This window comes from Callorhinus ursinus, unplaced genomic scaffold (genome assembly GCF_003265705.2).
Source record: "Callorhinus ursinus isolate GAN/ISIS: 27379988/994484 unplaced genomic scaffold, GSC_fseal_2.0 scaffold29, whole genome shotgun sequence".
NCBI classification, from domain to species: Eukaryota; Metazoa; Chordata; class Mammalia; order Carnivora; family Otariidae; genus Callorhinus; species Callorhinus ursinus.
This window is the reverse complement of record NW_027397091.1, coordinates 2,644,634-2,667,672: the sequence shown is the minus strand read 5'-3', so window position 1 is coordinate 2,667,672 and position 23,039 is coordinate 2,644,634. Positions and strand designations below refer to the sequence as shown.

Here is a 23,039-nt window from a genome sequence, read left to right as displayed (position 1 = left end):
ACAGTAAACAACACGAGCTTGGTGTGCGTGTGGGCGGGGAGGGGGCAGATAATTTTGTAATCATAACTGTACACCTCTTTACCGTTTGACTTTTAGGAGCACATCACTTCTATAATAGCAAAAATAAAATGCACATTTAAAACCGCTATACTCCTCAGGCTGCAAGGCGTTTTCCTCCTGGTAGGTTGGATTTGCGTTTCACTTTCACGGCTAAAATCTTTCTATCCCTGAAGCGGGAGATGGAGGAGGCAGCACAAAACTGTAAACTCTTAAGAACCCTAACCTGGGTCTTGCCTTCACAAGCCTAGACTTGTTTAGCGTCCGGGGTCTCAGAAAAGGGAAAAAAGGGCGGTCCTACAGGAGGTGGAGGCGCCACGCTCCCGCCCCGCCCCTGCACCCAACCCTCCAATGGATGTTCAGGGAGGACGGGCTACGTGCCGATCAGGGACACTATTGGCCCTGGAGTCTCTCCGCCAGGCAATGGGCGGGGCAGCGTGGTGACGTATCCACACGCGGCGCAGAGGTGGAGAGCGCGCGCTCGTAGACGCGGCGCTATTAGACGGTTGCAGGCGTCGCGGACTGGTTGTGGTCTTCTGCTTCTCGGACTTTCGGTCCTGCGTTTGTCGGCTCGCTTTTATACACTGACGCCCAAGCCGGCTACAACTTCTTCCTTATCTCCGCCTGTAGTTGCGTCGTTGTGACTCTGCCACCATGTTCGAGGCGCGCCTGGTCCAGGGCTCCATCCTGAAGAAGGTGCTGGAGGCGCTTAAAGATCTCATCAACGAGGCCTGCTGGGACATAAGCTCGAGCGGCGTAAACCTGCAGAGCATGGACTCCTCCCACGTCTCCCTGGTGCAGCTCACCCTGCGTTCCGAGGGCTTCGACACGTACCGCTGCGACCGCAACTTGGCCATGGGTGTGAACCTCACTAGGTGAGCCCCGGGGTAGCAGAGAGCCGGGCTCTCGTGCACCCCCACCTCCTGCTCTTGGCGGGAGCCCCTGCTAGCTAGGCCTTCATTGGCTGACATGGGCGACCTGCGCCATCTCATTGGCCTGCGACGCCGAGGGGCGGGACCTAGCGGAGCGCGCGGTTCGGAAAGCCCGCGCTGGCAGCCGCGCGAACCGGCTTTTTCCGCGCCAAAGTCACAAAGCGGGTGGTGGCGGGAAAATGACGGGCTTCTTCGCAATGCCAGGAAGAGCCTTGAACAGCTGTTTGGCCATTAAGTGCCGGCGGCCTTGGATGAGAAACCTTTGGCTTGATTGACTTTAACTGCTTTATGATGTGCCTTAGTTCTGTCACCCTCCCTAGGGACAGTCGGTTGGTTCTGGTCTTTTATTATTATAAAGTTGCAGTGAGCACCCTGAGTTCCTGGACTTAAAATTTCTCCAGGGCAGTGGCTTTCAACTTTTTATCACTACTTGTCTAGTACATAAACATGTTTAAATCTTAAGGCTTATAAGAAATACTTACCCCGACTACGTGCAGTGTGTTTTAATCCTAGATCATCTTTCACGATCGTCGCGACCGAATAATTTGCTTCATCCACCAAAGGGATTTGCAATTCATAGTCTTTTGTTGATATCCAGAAGTGAAATTGCTCGTGGTAGGGTGTGTGCTTGTTAGAGTATAAATACTGCAAAATTGCATTACAAAATGGCCGGATCAGTTTACCTAACTCACCCAATTCCTCAGAAGACCCTGGTAAAAATGGCAACTCCTCGTTTTAATTGCGTCAGAAATCGATCTTGAGAACATTGTGTGGATTTTAAATCCTGTGTCTTCTGTGCTCTAGCATGTCCAAAATACTGAAATGTGCTGGCAATGAAGACATCATTACACTAAGGGCTGAAGATAATGCGGACACACTGGCACTAGTATTTGAAGCTCCAAGTAAGTTGTATACCCTTCTAAGTTATGCTGGAGGAAATTTAAATGCAGTGCGTTTCTTAAAGTTGTGAGAAATTTAAGAAAGTGTTTGTGATGATCGTAGAACTTAACATCATAGTTATAAACTTAAATGCTTTTCTTCAATCTGCTTTCTTTTGGTAGATCAAGAAAAGGTTTCAGACTACGAAATGAAGTTAATGGATTTAGATGTTGAACAACTTGGAATTCCAGTGAGTATCAAAGTTTCTGAGTGTACTGTACACAAGTCATGATAGTTACATTAGATAATGTTAATACCATTAAAGCCCACTTTCAAACAGAACTTCTATATAGCTGCTGATAACATGTTCCAAAGTGGGGTTTTAGTATTTATACTGACATTTATAATTTCATTAAACTACAGTACTCTAAAATGAATCATTGGTTGAATTCATTGCACTAAATGTGTATTTGCATTAACCTCCATGCCCCCCCCTTTTTAAGAGTAGACTTTAAAGCTGTGTTAGCAGAAATTCATTAAGGTTAAGTTTATCAACGTAAAAGGAGAGAAGAGATGTTAAGATGTTTAAAATCCTTAGTATCTTATTTTCTTGTTTTGTTTTGGTAAGCAGTTGGGCCTCCTTGAACAGCCATCATCGTTTGTATGCCATGAATGTCCTCTGGATTTAGTCCAGAAGGTGATTAGGGGGAGGCTCTTTTCCCTGAATAGTGCATTTATCATTAAAGGTTTAAACTCTTAATTTTAGTTTTCTTACTTTGATTATTCTTATGATATACTTGTTTTATATCTACATTTATTTTTTGAGTGTTAGAGTATGTTAGGAAATTACACAATGAGTGATACTTCAAAGTAATCAGGAAATCTTAAATTCTGAATTCTTGTCTAGATGCGGAGTCTTCAGAAAATGAGAATGCCAATCTTTAATTTCCAGCAATTGAACTTTATTTTATTTTTTAAATAGGAACAAGAGTATAGCTGTGTAGTAAAGATGCCTTCTGGCGAATTTGCACGTATATGCCGAGATCTCAGTCATATTGGAGATGCTGTTGTAATTTCCTGTGCAAAAGACGGAGTGAAATTTTCTGCAAGTGGAGAACTAGGAAATGGAAATATTAAGTTGTCACAAACAAGTAATGTCGATAAGGAGGAGGAAGCTGTAAGTAGTTTCTTAAGTAGACAGAAAATACTTTTGAAGAGCATTGTGACCCTTAACATTAGGTTGTGCTTTAGTCTATTCAGGCTGCTATAGCAAAATACCATGGACAATGACCAACTGACATTTATTTCTCACAGCTCTGGAGGCCAGGATGCTGGCAGATTCAATGTCTGGTGTGGACCTGCTTCTTGGTTCACAGACAGTGGGCTTCTCACCTGATAGAAGGGTCAAAGGAGCTCTCTGGGGTCTCTCTTAGAAGGGTACTAGCACTATGCACCTCCTAAAGGCCCTACCTCCAAGTACCATCACATGGGGATTTGGTTTTAACATGAATTTTGCAGGAACACAGACATTCAGTCTATAGTAAGGTAATTGCAACCCAACAGAAGGATCTAGTTGGAGGTAAAAATTTACCTTTTAGGAGCTCTTATGTAATCTTTATATTAACTTTTTTTTCTTTTAAAGATTTTATTTATTTGAGAGAGAGAATGAGATAGAACATGAGAGGGGGGAGGGTCAGAGGGAGAAGCAGACTCCCCGCTGAGCAGGAAGCCCGATGCAGGACTCGATCCCAGGACTCCAGGATCACAACCTGAGCCGAAGCCAGTCGCCCAACCAACTGAGCCACCCAGGCGCCCTATATTAACTTTCTATACAGTAGGCCCAGTAGGGGGCCAGAGAACCCCTATTTAGGGACAAAATAAAGAACACTCTAATTACTAAATATCCTTAAATTAAGGTTTTCCTATATAATCAAGTGCTTTTTTAAAAGAATATTTATAAACTAATATTTTGTAATTGTATTTTTAAAAACCTTGCTAGCCTTTGAATAAACATCAGTTAACTCTAAATGAAGGACAGTTGAAGGTTCTAACCTCATAGGATTATTAGGATTAAATATGGTAACAAAGTGCTTAACATAGTGTCTACGTTTTAAGTTTATAGTAAATATTAGATATTCTAGTCCCTTGCATGAGTAGTCAATCCTTAGTTTAAATGAAGACTTAAAGGGTGCCTGGGTGGCTCAGATGGTTAAGCATCTGCCTTCGGCTCAGGTCATGATCCCAGGGTCCTGGGATCGAGTCCCGCATCGGGCTCCCTTTTCCTTGGGAGCCTGCTTCTCCCTCTGCCTCTCTCTCTCTCTGTCTCTCATGAATAAATAAAAATCTTAAAAAAAAAATGAAGACTTAAAAATATTAGTAGCAAAAGTCCAGGGGCTAATTCTGAATTATTGGTCTCCTAAATTATATTGTAACTCCGCTGCCATTCTGGATTTTTGTTTTAATCTCCGATTAGTTCTCTCTCTTTTTTTTTAAGATTTTATTTATTTATTTGACAGAGAGAGACACAGGAGAGAGGGAACACAAGCAGGGGGAGTGGGAGAGGCAGAAGCAGGAAGCCCAATATGGGGCTCAATCCCAGGAACCTGGGAGCGTGACCTGAGCCACCCAGGCGCCCCTCAAATTAGTTCTTATATAAATATTTTTATATCTGAAGTATGAGCATTTTATGACATTATTTGGTATCAAGAATTTTTCAGTGTTTTCCTGTTTCTTTGGTTATTTCAGAAGTTGTTTGAATCAAGATGTTAATAAGCTCTACATCGCAGTTCAATGATAGGCCCTCAAATTCTTTTAATCCATTGGTTCTCCATTCAATTTGTTCCCCCCCCATTACAATTTGTTAAAGCAAATCTTTGTCATTGAGTTTTCCCAAAGTCTGGATTTTGCCCATTGTATTCCTTATGTCAATAAATATGCTCCTCTAACCTGTATTTCCTATAAACTGGTAGCTACAGCTCTAGAGGCTTGATGATACTCAGTGTTTTCTTTGTTTTGGGAATGAGAGAGCAAAAATACTTTACAGATGGTGGTATGTGTACCTCTAGTAGGTATGAGGTGTCGTATATTTTCTTAGCAGCCATAATATTTAGAATCATTAGGCCATTAGGGTTGTAATATATTAATACATTTCATTCCTTCATTTATTACCTGATTTATTTATTAGGAGCATTCCCATAAAGAGAAGCTTTCTCTTATAATTTGTACCTGAGCTACAGTTCATATGGGAAAGGCAGACTAGATACTTGATTCTTTTTTAAATTTATTTTTAATTAACATAATGTATTATTTGTTTCAGGGGTACAGGTCTGTGATTCATCAGTCTTACACAATTCACAGTGCTCACCATAGCACATACCCTCCCCAATGTCCATCACTCTGCCACCCCATCCCTCCCACCCCCCCTCCACTCCAACGCTCAGTTTGTTTCCTGAGATTAAGAGTCTCTTATGGTTTGTCTCCCTCTCTGGTTTCATCTTGTTTCATTTTTTCCTCCCTAAATACTTGATTCTTTTGATTTACCAGTCCTCAAAGTTAGTTTCATATCACTCTCCAAAGTAAGCAATAAAGGGTTTTTTGGTTTTGTTTTTAAACGTATATTCTAGGGGTGCCTGGGTGGCTCAATCAGTTAAGCGTCTGACTCTTGGTTTTGGCTAAGGTAATGATCTCATGGAATGAGCTCTGCTTGGGCTCCACACACAGCCTGGAGTCTGAAGATTCTCTCCCTCTACCTCCCCGTCTTGCGTGCACCCATGCACTCTCTCTAATAAATAAATCTTTAAATATATTCTAAACTAATGGGTTGCAACTTTCTTGATGTTTTTCAATGATTAATCTTTTGTTTTGTCTCAGGTTACCATAGAGATGAATGAGCCAGTTCAGCTAACTTTTGCACTGAGATACCTGAACTTCTTTACAAAAGCCACTCCGCTCTCTCCTACAGTAACACTCAGTATGTCTGCAGATGTACCCCTTGGTAAGATAATTGGTTTGTTGAGTCTTGTTTTGTAGATGGTATAATGGACTTCTCAATAATGAATTATGTTCCTGTCTTCTTTCAGTTGTAGAGTATAAAATTGCCGACATGGGACATTTAAAGTACTACTTGGCTCCCAAGATCGAGGATGAAGAAGGATCTTAGGTATTCTTAAAATCCAAGAAAAGAAAGTTAAGCTCTTTAAGAACTGCTTCTGAGATGCCAGCATGTACTTGAGTCTGTCACCAAATTTGTACCTCTGAATACATATGTAGATATCTTCTGTAAATAACCTATTTTTTCCTTCATTCTTTACAATTTGTTTAAAGAATAAAGTCCAAAGTCAAATCTGGTCTTGTTAACCTAGGAATATTTCTGCCTTGCCCAAAAAGTTGTGATTTTCATAACAAAAGGGTTTTGACTCTTAAATACAGTTTTAAGAATTTTTTTCAATTTAAATAAAAGTTATTTGAATTGCAAACATCACAAGACAGTGCCTTCATTTGGACCATGACTGTTGCAAGTATCCTAGGCAGTTCAGTTCAAGCTACCATTTCATGTAAATGTGCTTATTTTTCCAGTCTAGAGCAGCCTGATAAAAATACATTAGATATAGCAATAAAAAGTATTCCAAATACAGTAGGTGACAAGATATTTTTGGGGATTCATTTGTCAAACTTATTTTGGTATTCTTCTAACTTGAGTTCAAGAAATGAACAGGAGGGTAGACCAAGTCCTATATATATTGTTATTTTGTCAATTTTGTTAGCAAAAATTAACACTCTTTTTCAGAAGCTTTATGTACCCAAAGCTGTGTGGGCTTTAGAAGACGAGCATTGCTATAGGGCAGTGTTTCTTTAGCCTAGGGAGCCTTTTAGAAGAATCTTTAAAGATTTAGTAGATCTGTGATAGGGCCCAAGCAATATGTGCAAAAATAATTTTTCTAATATAAGTAGCTTTTTTTGGGGACTTAATCCTAGCGGTTATGAAACGGACTGTTTAAATGTTCCTACTAATTGTGCCACAAAGCCACAAGCTGGCATAGTACATGTTGAGAATTGCTTCATTAAAGTCCTTTATCCCGGTTTATTTTGTGCTTGGTGGTTTAAATGACTGGTTTCTTTTTGTAGTATCTGGACTGAGTTCTAGTTACTGGACGGTAGAACTCCCTGTACCCAGTAGGTTCATTACCTTCTGTGTGCCTGGAGGTGGGGAAGGATATTGGCTGCAAAGGGGCCTGACGGAAGTTTTGGGAAAGATGTAACAATATAGACTGGTGATGGTTCCAAGACTGTATGCACTTGTCAAACTCATCCAATTGTACTTTATTGTATGTAAATTATACTTCAATAAATCTGACATTTACAAAGCTTCATGTGCTGCAAAATGTCCCTCGTGGGCAGGCCTCTTACCTGGGTCAGGCCTGACGGTGAGGAGGGAAACTGAAGCACAAGAATGTGGGGCCACTCGAGAGTAGTGGTGGGGTACTGACCAGCAGAGACCGCGGCGCTCCTGCGGGGAAGGCCTACAGCCCTGGGCAGTGAATAGGAGACCCAGCAGTTAGGGTCATCCACAGCTTCACTGTCTTGGCTTCCGTCTCCCGTGGTGCCACTGAGCTCCCAACACTGCCGGAGGGATCAGGGAAAGGAAAAAGTAGCCGGTTTACCTGGAGTCTGACTGACCCAGGCGGCCGGTCACCCAAGGCACCTACACAACCCAGCGGAGGTGACTGGCAGCGACTCCCGCAACCCCACAGGGCGGGACTCCGCCAGAGCCTCCCGAGAACCCCCGACGCCGCCCGCAGGATGTTCCCACTAGCGCGGTATCAAAACGGGAAGTTGCGAACAGTGGAATGAGAGGACGTCGCTCCCGGTGACGCCACTTCCGGCGCGCCGCCGTTCGGCGTGCCACTTCCGGCGCCGAGGTAGGCGGGTAGGGCGGGGTGGCCGTTAGGTGAGGCGTGCCATGAGGCCTCAGGCGCCTCTGCTGCCAACCGTGAGCGAGCTGTCGGCGCGCGCGCTCCGGTAAGGCGTGTGTGCGGCGGGGCGGGAACAGAAGCGCCCCCCTCAGGCGCCCGGCGGGGCCGAGACTGCGCTCCCTGCCGAAATCTACTTCGCGTCCTGGGTGTAGAGCGTTCGCCAGCCCGGGCCACCGCTGGCCTCTTCCCAGAAACCGGTTTTGTTTGTTTCCGTCTAAATTCGCGTCGTTTTTTATTTGTCTTCCTGGCTAGGCTTGGAGACGGGCAGGAAGGTAGTGTGTGTGGAGGCGCATAATGCCAGGCACTGCGCTGAATGCTTTACTGATGCTTTTAGTCTTGCAACCCTCGCGTGTTTAGGGAGTTTGGGGGTTGCGGTGGAACCGGTAAAAAAAAAAAAAAAAAAAAAGCCTTTTGGGAACTTGGACTGGTACTCTGAAAACCTCGGTTTACGTTTTTCCTTCCTCTTGCAGAATTCTTACTCTTGGCCGCCAATAAGCATTCGTCTCCCCTCTCCCTCACACCCTGCGGTTTTTTGTTTTGATACGGGTGTATGAATAGGTAATGGCAGAGTATGTAAACTTTTTTTAAAAAGACGATACAAATCAGAGGCGATTAAATGCCCTCAAAACCCCCACATACCGGTAGTTTGGACTTTAAATTTTGTAGAATTAAATTTAGGTTATCATGTAATCGGGATCGCAACACTTAAAAACCTAGTATTTAATGCAGTTTGAGCTAACTTCAGAAAAGTATATAAATTAGCATTCTGGATTCAGTACTTGATTTCTGCACTGGTATATAATTGCTGCACCAGTATATAATATAAAAAGGGACATTTGCATTTAGCACCAATTCCATCATAATGCTAGTTATTTTAGGTTCACTGCGGGCCGCTTAAGACGGCTCATTAATAATTGGGATAAAGTATATAGAAAGCACTTAGAGTAGTACCTGGTATCTAACCAACACTGGGTAATTATTAACTGATATTATTATAATGATGGTTATTTACAAAGTATCATACCAGGGGAAGGCAAAGTCGTTATGGTTTCTGTTTTTTTTTTTTTTAATGTAGTCCTTATTGCGAAATAGTTAATTTTCTCTTTTTACAGATCCACTTCACCTTTAGAATTAGCTTCACAAAATATTTACTTGTTTTATTCATATAACTTTGTGATTTTATGGTGGAAAAGTGCACAAATTACAAATATTTCCCCCATTTAAATGTCATTGTTTTTTAATCTTATCTACTGTCTCTTGAACTAGTGACAAAATAGTCATGATTTCATTACTGAAGTTGGTTTTGAATATTTTGAACAAAAACCAGATATTATTATTATTTTTTTTTTTTTAGGAAGCTATAGAAGTAATCTGGAAAATGAAATCACTACTTTCAGTGCTTGGGGTAGGGCAGAGAGGCAGGCAAATTGGCACTGGTACAGTGCTGATTACCAGTACTGATAGTGCTGATAGCCAAATTTACGGGAAGCTCTACAGATTTTTTGCATTAAAAGAATGATTCCCATTAAGGGGGATCAACAAAATGCTGATGTGACTGTATTCCATATCCTACCCATTCTCCCTCCCTGGCAAGTAAGAGAATCATTTGAGCACATGCTCTTCTTGCTTTTTCCTGAAACAGGGACAGGGGCCAGGCAGTACTATAGCAGAATGACTGAAAATGTGGACTTAGGTGTCAGACTCAGATTTAAGTCACCACTCTTCACCTGCTCTGTGTGAGGCTTTGGAAAAATTAGGAGGCCCAGGAATATTGGTGACAAGATAAACATGAGGTCTGTTTCTTGGCAAATGTCTTGACTCTCGTTCTACCAGGACAAGCCAGAGTAGATACATATGAGAATGTTTTCACTTTGTCAAAGGAATATCAGATTTTAAGTCCAATGGAGTGTAAATTGCCAGTTGCTTAGTATGACATCTCAGCCCAAAACTCCCAATATATGTAACACACTGTTGTCACTTGCATACAATGACAGTTTTCTTTGTCTTCAGACTATAGCTGTGTCAGTGTGTTATGATGCCGTCTCGTACCAACCTGGCTACTGGAATCCCCAGTAGTAAAGTGAAATACTCAAGGCTCTCCAGCACAGACGATGGCTACATTGACCTTCAGGTAAATGCGGCAGGGAGCTGATGAGACTGGCTGGCTCTGTTTCTGTTGAGTTAGCAGGAAGACCTTCCAGGTGGAGGATTTGCTAACTGTCCATGGGGATTCGAAGGAGCAGCAAGAAGGAAACTCATCTCTGAGACCCTTTCAACCATAGTTTGCAGAAGGAGGGGCCTTGGTAGAGCAGTTTCAGACAAATATAAAATATTGTTCATTTCTAAGAATTTTTAGTTGTAACGCCAGAGCCCAGTAGTTACGTATTTTATTTAGTTTTTTCTGGAAAATACTCAGATTGTGTTTTGTTAAGTAGAATTTTTTTAAGGACTGTGTCATTGGTTCGTTTACACTTTAGTCAAAGCCAGTTCATCTTTTAAGGGAGAAACTAGCTGCTAAAGCCAGCAGATTGTGGGAATCTTCCTTCTTTCCTGATGTCATGAGATCCAGTTTATTAAAGGTATTCTTTGTGGCAAACAGTAAGTAAAACAGAATATTTGTTAAGTTTGTATTCTACCCTGATTCATTATTTATAAAATACTTAATGTGTAGCATCTCCTTTTGACCACTTCCCCTTAGAATAGTTTAGGTGGAACCAGGGCTAAGGAGGAAGAGGCAGGAACCCATCCCTTTAAATATAAACAAATCAATGACTCTGCACTCTTCGGACCCATACTTGAAGGAGAGAAGTTTTTTTTTTTTTTGAAAGGACATCTGGGAAGCTTCCAGCCAGTTAGGTCAGATACAGAAATGAGGCAAACCTTAGAAAGCTTGTCTCTGAATCTTAACTTTGAATTGAGCTTATTAAGTTAGGTTACTTGATCTGTGGGGTGGGCAACTAGTGCTTTAGAAAAAGCTGTTTCTAAAATCTTTGACTGTATGCTAACTTAACTTTGAATGCCAGAAATCACTAGTTTTGTTTACTTCTCCACAACATCATACTCACTCTTGAATCCCTATAGATTAGTACAACCTTCCATGTGCCAAGCACTTAATAAATACATGTTTAATCAATGAATGACCGTTCAAGTGTCTTTTGTTTTTGTAAGAAAATATTTTCTTATGGTGAATGGTATGTGGAATGAGATTAGAAGTAGAAAGAGTAACATTCTGCTGGAACTCTTCTGAGTGATTGTTAGAGCAATAACTAGAGCTTCACTTCCTGTTTGTCCCTTGCCTTTCTCTCCCAGAGCTCTAGTGGGTAGTAGGACTTCCTTCAAGACACACAAAGCATCCACCTTGGTTCTTATTATCCTCCTTGCTTTAAAGTGTCTCAGTCCTGGTATTTTCATAATGTGCCTTTTTTGTTTTTTTCTCTTCCAGTTTAAGAAGAGCCCTCCTAAGATCCCATATAAGGCCATTGCGCTTGCTACAGTGCTGTTTTTGATTGGCGCCTTTCTCATAATCATAGGCTCCCTTCTGCTGGCTGGCTATATCAGCAAAGGGGTAAGTTGAAGGGTTTGTGGGACTCTGCCATGAAATCTTTAAAGTGTGAGTCTGGGCCCTATTGTTTTATATTCATATCTAGTACAGGATTTGCCAGCAGAAAGAAGAAAAGAGTTTTCTTTCAGATTTTGTTCTCTGATAACAAAGCATATGTTTCTTTTTTTGAGCAAGAACATGCATGTCCCACAGTTTCTGTGAGGTGTGTGGGGGCAGGTAGGCGCATTTTCCCTCTGAGATGTTGAGCAATCTTCACTGTCATAGTTTAGAACAGCAAAGCTGAGCCTTGTATTGAGGATTCCTGATTGATAACGGCTGTACCTGGAGTAGAATGTGTTGTTGCAGTTTTGCAGTGCCACAGAAAGGGTGAGGCTTCTATAGGTCTGGGGGCACTGACCAAACCAGGACTTGTGACTTATGAGTCTGATCCCTCTTACATTGGGTTTGGTTGGAGTTCTTGTTATGTTTCCGAGTGTTATCTTCAAAACCTAAAGTGTTGGGTGGTTCTTTTTCTTGGGCTATATACATACTAATAGACAGTGCCCAAGTTGATCTGAACTAATAATGATCACAAGTCATGTCTGTTCTTCAACACACACCAGGCCACGGGATGATGGTCATATTGTTCTGCAGAGGGAACACAGCCAACATCTGAAAAACTGGACACTATTGAAATTGGGAATAGTAGCACTGTTGCAATAAAATGGCTGCATATGGTTTTTAAGAAGTGAATCTGATTTGTCTTTGTTTCTTATCTATTTAAAATTATTACATGGTCACCAGGTGTTTACTTGGTGCAATCTGTGTTTGAACATCTAGCTTCAGGACCGTGCCTTCAGTTAACTTTCATTGCAGTATGCAGTATGCAGTATCAATTCCAGAGGACTCTGTTAATGATATTATGAATACTGAGAGTGGACATGACATCCACATGCAGCAAATATCATTTTACCTTGTGTGGTTTATAAAAGACTGCTTTATAAATAAAGATGTTAAGAGAATCACTGATAAGTTTTGTTTTTTCGGTTTGGAGTTTTTTCACTTTTATTACAGATATTTCAAACAAAACAGAAGTAAATGAAATAATGTGTTAAACCCCTGTGTGTCTACCACTCATCATCAACAGTTATAAACATTTTGCTTCATGTATTCCCCCACCTTTTTTTCCTGTGTATGAAACCAAATACCAGATTTACATTTTGCTGGTATTCTTTTTGTTTTTTTTTTTTTTGAGAGAGAGCGCATGAGAGTGGTGGAGGGCAGAGGGAGAGGAGAGAGAGAGAATCTTGTGGAGGGCAGAGGGAGAGGAGAGAGAGAGAATCTTAAGCAGGCTCCATACCCAGCATGGAGCCCAGTCTCACAACCCTGAGCTCATGTCCTGAGTCGAAATCAAGAGTCTGATGCTTAACTGACTGAGCCACCCAGGCACCTCTATTTTGCTGGTAAGTGCTCAATCCCAGGACCCTGAGATCATGACCTGGGCTGAAGTCAGATGCTTAACTGACTGAGCCACCCAGGCACCCCTATTTGGTCCTTTTTATAAGGGTAATGATGCTTCTGGTAAGGGGAGAATGCTCAAAATGGAACTGAAGGCCATAAAATGAGCATCTTCAGTATGCATCTGTAACAGTTTTTATATATAAGTTTACAGGTGCTATATTAATATCTTTGACCTTGACTTCATATTTTTGTTAGATTTAGAGACTTACTTAGATTCAGGTTTAGTTTTGTTTTAGAAAGAATATTTCATAGGAGGTGCTGTGTATTTGTTATGGCAGGTTGGTTTTGAAACTTCGATGTTAATCAGAATCATCTGGCAGGCTTGTTAACACAGATTCCTTGGTTCCATTCCCAGAGATTCCAGTTCTGTAGGTGGGTGGTGAGAATCTGCATTTCTGACAAGTTCCCAGGTAATGCTGGTGGTCCGTCAACCACATTTTGAGAACCATTGCTGTAACATTACATAAGCCCACATTGGGCTCCCTGCTCAGCAGGGAGCCTGCTTCTCCCTCTGCCTGCCATTCCCCCTGCTTGTGCACACATGCTCTCTCTCTCTCTCTCTGACAAATAAATAAAATCTTTGAAAAAAACGAGATTTTTAGATTGGGTTTACCTTAGATGAGGGAAAGCTTAAAATTAATGGGAAAAATCACAAAGGAAAAGGAGGATAAATTTAACCGTATAAACATTTAAAACTATACCTAAAAACAAGGCAGAGCAATTTTATGAGTGGATTCATTCATTTAATACATTTATATTTTGGGCACAGCTGGGGATCCAGGGATGAACAAAGTCCCTGCCCTCCTGGAACTCCCCAAATAGTTGAAGCCCTATTGATAAAAACACTAAACACCATTTCTTCCTCTTTGACCTGTGAATTGTACTCATGGGAATATACACTAGAATCTGAAAGGCCAAGGAAAACAATGGAGTTTATTGTATTCTGTACAGTTAGAAAAAGTGAGAGACAAAGTATCCAACAGTTGGTAGGAAACTGTGGTGCATCCCTTACAGTGGAATGATAGACACCATTAGTTGGCATATAACGTGTTAGTTTCAGGTGTACAACATGATTCAGTATGTCTATATTGCAAAATGATCACAATAAGTCTAGTTAACATCCATCACCACACAGTTAGAATTTTTTTTTCTTGTGATGAGAACTTTTAAGATCTGCTCTCAGCAACTTGCTGATACACAATACAGTATTATTAGCTAAGTCACCATGCTGTTCATTGCATCTCCAGAACTTACTTGTTTTGTAACTGAAAGTTTGTACCTTCTGACTATCTTCACCCATTTTGCCTATCTCCCACCCCCAGTGCAGAACTTTTCATAATATTTTGGCAGTTGCTTGTTAACACTAAGAGACTAAAACAAGGCAAAGGGTATGGTGTGTTCACAACTAGAAACTAGAATGGAGAAAAGAAGGAAATAAACGAAATATCTATGGATGAAGATGGACAATTTATTTACTTTATAATTTTTAGTGCTTTGCAGTTTTGCTACATTTTTTTTAAGATTTCATTTATTTATTTGAGAGAGAGATGGGAAGAACAGGAACACAAGCAGGGGGAGTGGAGAGGGAGAAGCAGGCTTCCCGCTGAGCAGAGATCCCGATGTGGGGCTCGATCCCAGGACACTGGGACCATGACCTGAGCTGAAGGCAGACACTTAACGACTGAGCCCCCCAAGCGCCCCTAGTTTTTCTACATTTTATAGTCAGGAGGAAAAGAGATGTAAACCTGTTTCGTTGGTAGCATACTATCCAAAGAAAATGCTCTGAAGAGTGTAAAATACTGATGTATGGGTTGAACCTATGGCTTTGTTTTATTTTAAAATTGGTAATTTGTATGGTACTAATGTGTTTGCCTCCTTCCGCCACCAGGGGGCAGACCGGGCTGTTCCCGTCCTGATCATTGGCATCCTGGTGTTCCTGCCAGGATTTTACCACCTTCGCATCGCCTACTATGCATCCAAAGGCTACCGGGGTTACTCCTATGATGACATTCCAGATTTTGATGACTAGCACCAACCCTTAACCCTGAGGAGAAGAGTCACAGATGGGACTGAGACCAGCTTTAAGATATTGAGCAGAAACTGGCTAAGGGCTAAGGAGTTCTGCAGTTTGCGATGTTAAACAAAAGAATGGCCATCCTCAAGATGTCAACTGAGCTTACAATTACAAATTAACTAATTAGGACATGCTCTATTTTTCATCTCCTGGCTCTGGCAAAAGCTGACAAGTTTTTCCACACGAATATGTATCTTGGAAGAGTAGCGGCGTTAATGGTGTGGGAAAGCAGGAGGTTACCCTGTAGTGGAGAGTGTTACTGCTGCCACCCTTTTTAGAGTTCAGCGTTTCTTTTAAATCGTCCTCATTGTCAGTTCTGGTAGCAAATGGAAAAATTTAATATGTCAAATTTCTTATTACTCGTAATTTATCTTGAAAACATCTAAGTATCTTACCCCTACACTCATCTCTCACTTTGTGTGCTAGTGGAAGACCTTGGCAAACCAAATGTCAGTGTGGGTGCATCTGTAATATTTTTTACTTGCTTTCTTATTAACAGCAGCCAGGACTTTTTTAAATCTCAGAGCAAGTTTCCAGAAGGTAAACACCTCTGTTCACCAATCCTTGGTCAGCTTTGATTTGGTCCACCAGTAAGTTGGCCAACATAATTTGGGTTATTCTGTTCTTCATAGATCAAGATGTTCTGTATATCGTGCCTTTAAGGACTGGACTTTGGCTGTTTCCTAAGGAAAAAATGTAGATAAGTGATTGTTATTTAGAGATTATAAACCTGTTGTTAGCACCTTGCATTATGATGTCATTCTGCTGAAGACTGCAAGACTCAACCTGGATTCCTAGATGGACTAGACTGCCTTAGTTTGATTCTGTTTCCTAGCTTGCATGAAGTGACATATTCAAAAGAAATTAAAATGCCAAAATCTAAACCTAGACTTAAAGTGAGTTAATTTCAAGTATATTTCAGAAAACATTTTAATGATTATATGAGATCGTTGATCCCAGTACCCAGGGCCATCTTCATATTTAGATAACTGGCCTTGTGGGTCAGACTGCATTTCAGTTGTCCTCTTACTATGAGCTTATGGACGTGGGCGACTAGAAGCCTGGAAGGGCCATCATCTGACATTTGGAGGGCTGTGGGTGGAACAAGTTTATTGGGGATGAATTCACTTTTGGATGTGTTAAATTGTAGATGTGTACTCTGCATCCACATGGAACTGTTGAGTAGGCAATTGGAAAGCATGGATCTGGAGTTCAGGAGAGAGTCTAGGCCAGGGCTAGAAATCAGGGAGTCATTATGGGGACCATATCTAAAAACTGAATGATACCACTCACAGAGTGAGTGCATATGAGAAAAACACCTATGACTCAGGAAATGAGGGACGGCGGGGGTGGGGGGTGACCTGGAGCAACCTCCAAAGTTAGGTGCATTTGGTAATGGGAGAGGAGGCTGGGGAGCCCAGTACTCTAATTGAAGTTCCTGGGTCTTGACACTGGAGATGTAAAGAGATCTATAAAGCTTTATCATGGGAACTGTTTGTAAAGCAAAACTCAGACCAGAAGGTTTTGGCTAAACCAAATTATTTGGTCTTTTTTTTTTTTTTTTTTTTTAGATTTTATTTATTGGAGAGAGAACGAGCAAGAAGAGAGAGAGGGGAAACAGACTCCCCACTGAGTGCAGAGCCTGAGCAGTGCTCAATCCCGGGACCCTGAGATCATGACCTGGGCTGAAGTCAGATGCTTAACTGACTGAGCCACCCAGGCACCCCTATTTGGTCCTTTTTATAAGGGTAATGATGCTTCTGGTAAGGGGAGAATGCTCAAAATGGAACTGAAGGCCATAAAATGAGAAGTAAGCATCTTGCGATAGAAGGTAAAAACGTTTGCTCCCCGACCCATTCTCTAAGGTTGTCTAGTGAAGTTTCTTATACACCCATCTAGAAGTGTTCTAAGCACATAAACATACCCTTTTTAAAACTCAGACTTCCATTGTATATTTCTATAATTTACCTTTTTTAAAATTTTTTTATTGTTATGTGAATCACCATACATTACATCATTAGTTCTTGATGCAGTGTCCCATGAGTCATTGTTTGTGCATAACACCCAGTGCCCCACGCAGAATGTGCCCTCCTTAATACCCATCACCGGGCTAACCCATCCCCCCTATAATTCCCCTTTTTTTCACTTATTCTGTTTGCTATTTCTTTCCATATCCATGGAGATCAGCCATATTCTTTTAAAAAATCTACCCTAGAATATAGTTTTACAAGCTGTGCATGTAGTCCTAGGGTCCCAAGAGCAGAGACCATGAAAGTCCTAATCCTCCCCTCTGATGTCCTCTAACAAATGGCCCTTGCTGTTCTCTGTGAACATTCAGGCTCATAATCTCATTTCAGGTGGGATTGTTTATTCAAGCCTTATTCGTTTGGGTTTTTAAAGATTTTATATATTTATTTTGAGACAGCGAGCAGGGGGAGGGGAGGAGACAGAGGGAGAGAGAATCTCAAGCAGACTCCATGCTCAGCGCAGAGCCCAACGTGGAGCTCGATCTCAACACCCTGAGATCACCACCTGAGTCAAGAGTCAGACGTTTGACTGACTAAGCCACCCAGGTGCCCCTCAAGTATTGTTTATTAAGATAAAATCAGACTCTCTGTTACTTTGCATTGACAGTAAGTGTGTGTTTTGGTTATTCATAAAAAAACATCTAAACGTTTGTAACAACAGTGAATGTTTCTTTGCCAGATGTGCCAAGATGTGCCAAGCACTTTTATTACATACTGTTTGATTTTAATCCTTGGAAAAAAACCCAAGTTGGATAATATTCTTAGGTAATAGGTCGGACATTTGGGACTCAAGGCAAAGCCTGAATTCCCCTTACCAAATATGAAAGCCCAAGTACCTTTAAGGGCCGGGCAAGTAAAGAAGGGGTGGGGGTGGGCAGAGCCATAGACAGTAGTGGGGACCTAAGTCAATTGTTAAATGTATATTTTATGTAAAAGCAGCCTCCCCCCGCCCCCACTGTTGGCTAAGCCAAGTGCTCTAGCTTTATAAGGATTTTCTTACTTGCAACAACTGTTAGACCTCTCGTTCATCATTTCCAAGACTAAAAATCCTCCGGGGTTGCATCAGCTGTTCTATGTATGATGGAGATTCAGACCGGTTGCCTCTGGATAAGCTTCCCCTGGTCAGTGCGCTCGCCGCATATTGACTGATTCCTTCTGCCAGGTTTTGTGAGGTGCTAAAGGCATAACAGGAAAAATTGGGCATGGTCAGCGAGGAGCAGAGTTTGCAAACTAGTGAACACAGATGTCGGCCTGCATTTTGTTTTTAAAAATGGAAGGGTTCACATTTTGATTTGGGGGTTTTCTTGAAAAATCACTAGATTTTTCTTCCATGCTGAGACGCTACAACCACCTGAAGCAACGTAGTAAAGCAGCTTCGTCTGAGCAGAATTCTCCAGTTCACCACAGTCCTCACCGTTGCTTGGCTACTTGTGTGCTCAACCTGCTAATTGTTTTTGTTAAGGGCAAGAGTGTGTCTTACGGTCCCACAAAGTCCAGCACAGTGTTTGGGGGCACTTCAGTTTATTAAATGAAGAACCAAAGTTCAAAGTGCATTTCCATCCCAGGATGCTATGTTATGTTCCTTGGAGGTGTGGACAGTTGGGCTGGTACTATTCGATTCAGATGGTCCTAAATGACCCTCCCGTCAGCTGCCTGGCAGGCCGGCTTCTCCTCAGACTGGTTGGTGCCACCTGGTGAGTCCAGTCTCTGCCTGGCACCCTCTGCTCAGGCCGTTGAGCCCAGTTCACAACCACCTGCACGTTCCGTCTGGCGGGGTCCTGGGGTGTCCCTGCTGGCTGACACAAAAGAGCCTTCTGTTACTGATTCAATGAGGGAAGCTGGTCGAGGGACAGTCAGTTTTGACCTTCAAAGTGTTATAAACCAAATTAATTCACCTTAGTGTCTTGTGTCATCTAAACTCCTTATCTCGAGGCTTCTCTCCTGGACATGATCCCCCAGGCTCCTGGCCTCATGAGTTCAGTTATGGTTTAGTGCCAGGCTGGGAAGGGTAGAGTCCTATTAGCTGTGAGGAGTTGGGCAAATCGAGTCTGGAGCTTCAATTTCCTTATAAGGTGGGGATGAGCCAGTTCCCACCTTCGAGGGTAAAGGTGAGGATTAAATAAAACCGTGTGGGAGGGCGCTTCACACACAGCCTGGCACCCAGTAAGTGCTCAGTTAATGGAAGCTGCTGTTTGAGGAAGTGAAGACGGTCAGTCCTTTGGCTTCAGGGAGTAGGTCCTCGGGTGAAGCTCAGGAGGGGAGTGAACCCATCTGTTATCCCTGGGGCCAACCTGAAGAATCTGCCGTCCCACGGAGTTAGGGGCCCGAGCTAGCATGGCAGTCGGGCCCAGCGGAGGCAAGGGAGGGAAGGAGAAGGTCTCCAGCCCCTGGCCCTCCCCCAGCATGCATCCGGGAGGCTGTGTGCTCCAGTCCTGTGAAACAAGAGGGGAAGGGAGAGGACCAGAGCACCCCACTGTAGCCTCATGGGGGCCACCGAGACCCCTGCCACAGAAGGCCCTGCGGGGAGGCCTCGGAGACCAGAGGTGGTGCAGCCGTAGCACTCGCAGACCGCCTCTCCTGGAGCTTGTTTTCCCTCACCTCTCCTCCTATGGGCCCTGTTTTCACCTCTTTCTCCACTTTTCCCTCCTCAGTCTTGCCCCTTGCTACTTGAAGCGTGGCCTGCGGACCAGGAGTTTGTTAGAAATGCAGAATCTTGGGCCTGCCCCAGCCCTGCTAGATCCAAACCTGCGTTTAAACGAGACCTCTAAGGGCTCCGTTGTGGGTCAGTGCCTGAAAAGCACTGGTTTGGGGCTCCCTGTGCCTCCTAATCCATTTCTTCCCTTTGGGCCTGGACCTTCTCTGGCAGCACCAATGGCTGAGGGGGGGGCACCCAGAATTTAGAGCTCCTCCTCCTTGATCTACCTGTTACTCTCCAGCCAACCCAGTAACTCCCAGTGTCTTGAGGAAGCTTCACAGAAACGGCACGGACACAGCACAGGAAGGCTTTGTGAAGATGCTTCGTGTGAGCAGTGAGAAACCAAAACAAGTCCCACAGATGGCGAAGGTCCATGGCAGGAGTGGGAGCACATTCAAGTGCTCTGAAGGCCAGGGGAAGGGAGCTGTGTAATTTAGGACCCAGTGAGAGGCAGGGTGTGTTTTCCTGCGTTTGTGGGAGGCAGGCCTTGCGGCTCAGGAGCTGCCCCCGAACACTGGAGGTGCTGACTTTCCTCCCCGGCTCTGTGGGTCTCCAATGCCTCCATTCTTTCGTTCCTTTCCCTAACTGGAGAAAGGCCAACTAGAAAATGCTCCGGTCTTGGCTCCGGTGCTAGGCCTTTGAGAGGGTTTTCTCTAGGATTAATATCCACCAAGTTTGCTCTGAGACCACCATCCTCAGGACCACAACTGAAAAGGTGGCAATAGCCGAATCACCAACACAGCTAGGAGGGTTCGTGGCCTGGCAGAGTGGAGGTGACTGGCACGAGGAGCTGGGGCTGAGTCAGATCTCTGGATATAGCTGCGGGCTCCTGTCCCTTCAGCCATGATCTGAACGTTTTAAAACTTCAGAGCATATTGACAGGGTACTTGCTAAGAGCGCCAAGTTTGCCCTTCTTGGGGATGTCAGAAAATGCCAGGTATTTTCTCCATTTAATGGGAGTGAAACCACAGTGGGACCAGAAAAGCATGGAATGAATGGGCCCAAGATTAAGGACTCCTGCTCATTCTGAACATTGACTCGAGATGGTCTTGCACTGCATTGCTCTCCCAGGGCTGTTGGCAGGGTAGAGTACATTTATTTTCCAAGGCCCGGGTCACCAAAACTTGGAACTTGAGAGTACTTTGGGGGCAAAATATCTCTTTATTAAAACAACCCAACTTAAACATTAACCAAAAATGTAGACCACGGAGCTTTGAAGGCCCCTCTATCTTGATACAGTTAGGTCCTCTAGATGCCTTAGCCATTATCAGTCACAGCTTTAATCTAACCTTAGTTTTATCTCCAGACTTTGTTTTAAATCTGTCTGTTAATTCACCTTGAATTCTACTTTTAAGTTTATTCATGAAGTGTTTTTTGGGCAACTACTATGGACGTTTGCCAAACATCAAAAAGGAATCGTTTACTTCTGCCAGAAGTTTGCAACTTACTCAGGGAGAAGAGCTCCATGTCTGAACTAGCTAAACCAATGTAAAAAGTAACATTCATCCATGAATAATTTAGAAAATTGTTGCTCTGCTAAGTGGACTGGAGAGGAAAGGAGGCTTGGCAGGCTCTGAAAGGGTCTGGTGGAGACAGGACTTGAGCTAGACCTAGGGCAGGTGGGAGGGAACTTGGGTGAACTTGGGCTGCCCCCCTCCCTGCCCCACTGGTAATGGGTGTTGTGTCCAGGCAGGGCATTGGGAGAGTTGGGGATTAAGGTTGCCTAGGTTACATGGGACTAGGTTGTGACCAGCTAAAGAATGAGAAACTATGGTAGTTTTCTTTTTAAACTTTTTATCTTTCTCAAAACGATCAGTGCACATATCATAAAAAGTTAAATAGTTAAACCAGGCTTATTATGAAAATCAGTTGTTCTTAGCAACGCCTTTTCCCCCATTCCCCAAGGGACAAACCACCCACTTTAGGTTCTTCCAGCTCAATCTCTTTGTATTGACTTTGAGCTCTCCGCATGATATATTACCACTTCACAATTTTTCAGTACTAAGCCTAATCAATTGACTTTATCTGGTAGAAAATGGAGATTTTGCTCCATCCCTCACCGTCTCCCATCCTACTCACATACTTGCAAGCCCCGTTTTCTCCATGTAATTGTGTGATTTTGAATGGATCAATATTAAACATTGTGATGTGACTAAGGATATATAAACCCTATGTGCAGCTTAGGCAGGACATATATTATGACTTACTTCTCCCTTCTGGCACAACTTTTAGTTTTCCCTGAAGTTGACAATCTTTTTTCATTTGTTTATGTGATTTTCTATGTAGCTGTCACTAAATCAGGCTCTGCCATTTCTATATGTATCCCCTGGTATTCTGTCCATGTCATCGGGAACTCTCTCTGGAGCCTGCTGCCCTTTCTCTACCTGCTTTTTGTCCCCCAGAGGTGAGGATGTGACTGCAGAGCCTTCAGCCTTCCCATATGACTTATGTGGAGATGTCTGGTACCACTCTGATTCCAGGTTCTTCGTTTTGCTACTATTTTTCTTTCTGGATGCTTGTAGGATTGCATTCAGTGTTCTGACATTTCACAGTGACATGTCTTGTTGTTGGCCTATTTTTCTCCAGCACAGGCACTCTGGAAACTCATGTCTTTTAGTGTTAGGGAATTTTCTGCAATTAATTTCTTTGATAATTTCCTTCACTCTAAGGTCTCTGTTTTCTGTTTCTGGAATTGGTTCTTTAGGTGTTGGTCCTTATCTTTTCTCTCCGATTTTTCATATTTTTGTCTTTTTCCATATTTTGTCTTTTTGATCTCTTTTATGGAAGGTTTACTTAACTCTGTCTTCCAAAACTTCTGTCATACTTTTTAGTTTTTTGCTATCATGGTTTTACTGTCCAAAGACTCTCTTTAATGTTCTGGGTGTTCTTTTTATGGCCATAAAATTTTATTTTGTGGCCATAAAAATCTTTTCTTATCTCAATATATTATCAATGTAAATATTCACTTAATCAGGGGCGCCTGGGTGGCTCAGTCGTTAAGCGTCTGCCTTTGGCTCAGGTCATGATCCCAGGGTCCTGGGATCGAGCCCCGCATCGGGCTCCCTGCTCGGCGGGGAGCCTGCTTCTCCTCCCGCTCCCCCTGCTTGTGTTCCCTCTCTTGCTGTGTCTCTCTCTGTCAAATAAATAAATAAAATCTTAAAAAAAAATATTCACTTAATCAGGGCACCTGTCTGGCTCAGTTGGTAGAGCATGTGACTCTTGACCTCGGGTTGTAAGTTCAAGCCCCACATTGGGTGTAGAGCTTATTTTTTTTAAAAAAAGAAAGAGGGTTATCTGGATGGCTCAGTTGGTTGTCTGCCTTTGGCTCAGATCTCAGGGTC

At 42.8% G+C, this 23,039-nt stretch overlaps 2 protein-coding genes across 8 annotated transcripts; both read left to right on the top strand.

The window, feature by feature from the left end:
• The first annotated feature begins 518 nt into the window (after nt 1-518).
• On the top strand, nt 519-7,237 carry PCNA (proliferating cell nuclear antigen). Its single transcript, XM_025876146.2, has 6 exons — nt 519-932; nt 1,794-1,891; nt 2,051-2,118; nt 2,851-3,045; nt 5,739-5,862; nt 5,948-7,237. The coding sequence occupies exons 1-6, from the start codon at nt 712-714 to the stop codon at nt 6,025-6,027; spliced, it is 786 nt and encodes a 261-aa protein (XP_025731931.1). The 5' UTR covers nt 519-711; the 3' UTR covers nt 6,028-7,237.
• Nucleotides 7,238-7,750: 513 nt separating this feature from the next.
• TMEM230 (transmembrane protein 230) lies at nt 7,751-15,860 on the top strand. Of its 7 annotated transcripts, none has more exons than XM_025876581.2 (6): nt 7,765-7,886; nt 8,311-8,398; nt 9,851-9,971; nt 11,283-11,405; nt 13,258-13,312; nt 14,791-15,860. In XM_025876581.2, exons 3-6 carry the CDS (start codon nt 9,873-9,875, stop codon nt 14,904-14,906), a joined length of 393 nt encoding a protein of 130 aa, XP_025732366.1. In that variant the 5' UTR covers nt 7,765-7,886; nt 8,311-8,398; nt 9,851-9,872; the 3' UTR covers nt 14,907-15,860. The 7 variants fall into 7 exon arrangements, with proteins under 7 accessions (XP_025732365.1, XP_025732372.1, XP_025732366.1 ...); XM_025876583.2 differs by lacking the exon at nt 7,765-7,886 and adding an exon at nt 7,909-8,037; XM_025876582.2 differs by lacking the exon at nt 7,765-7,886 and adding an exon at nt 7,921-8,112.
• Nucleotides 15,861-23,039: the final 7,179 nt, after the last annotated feature.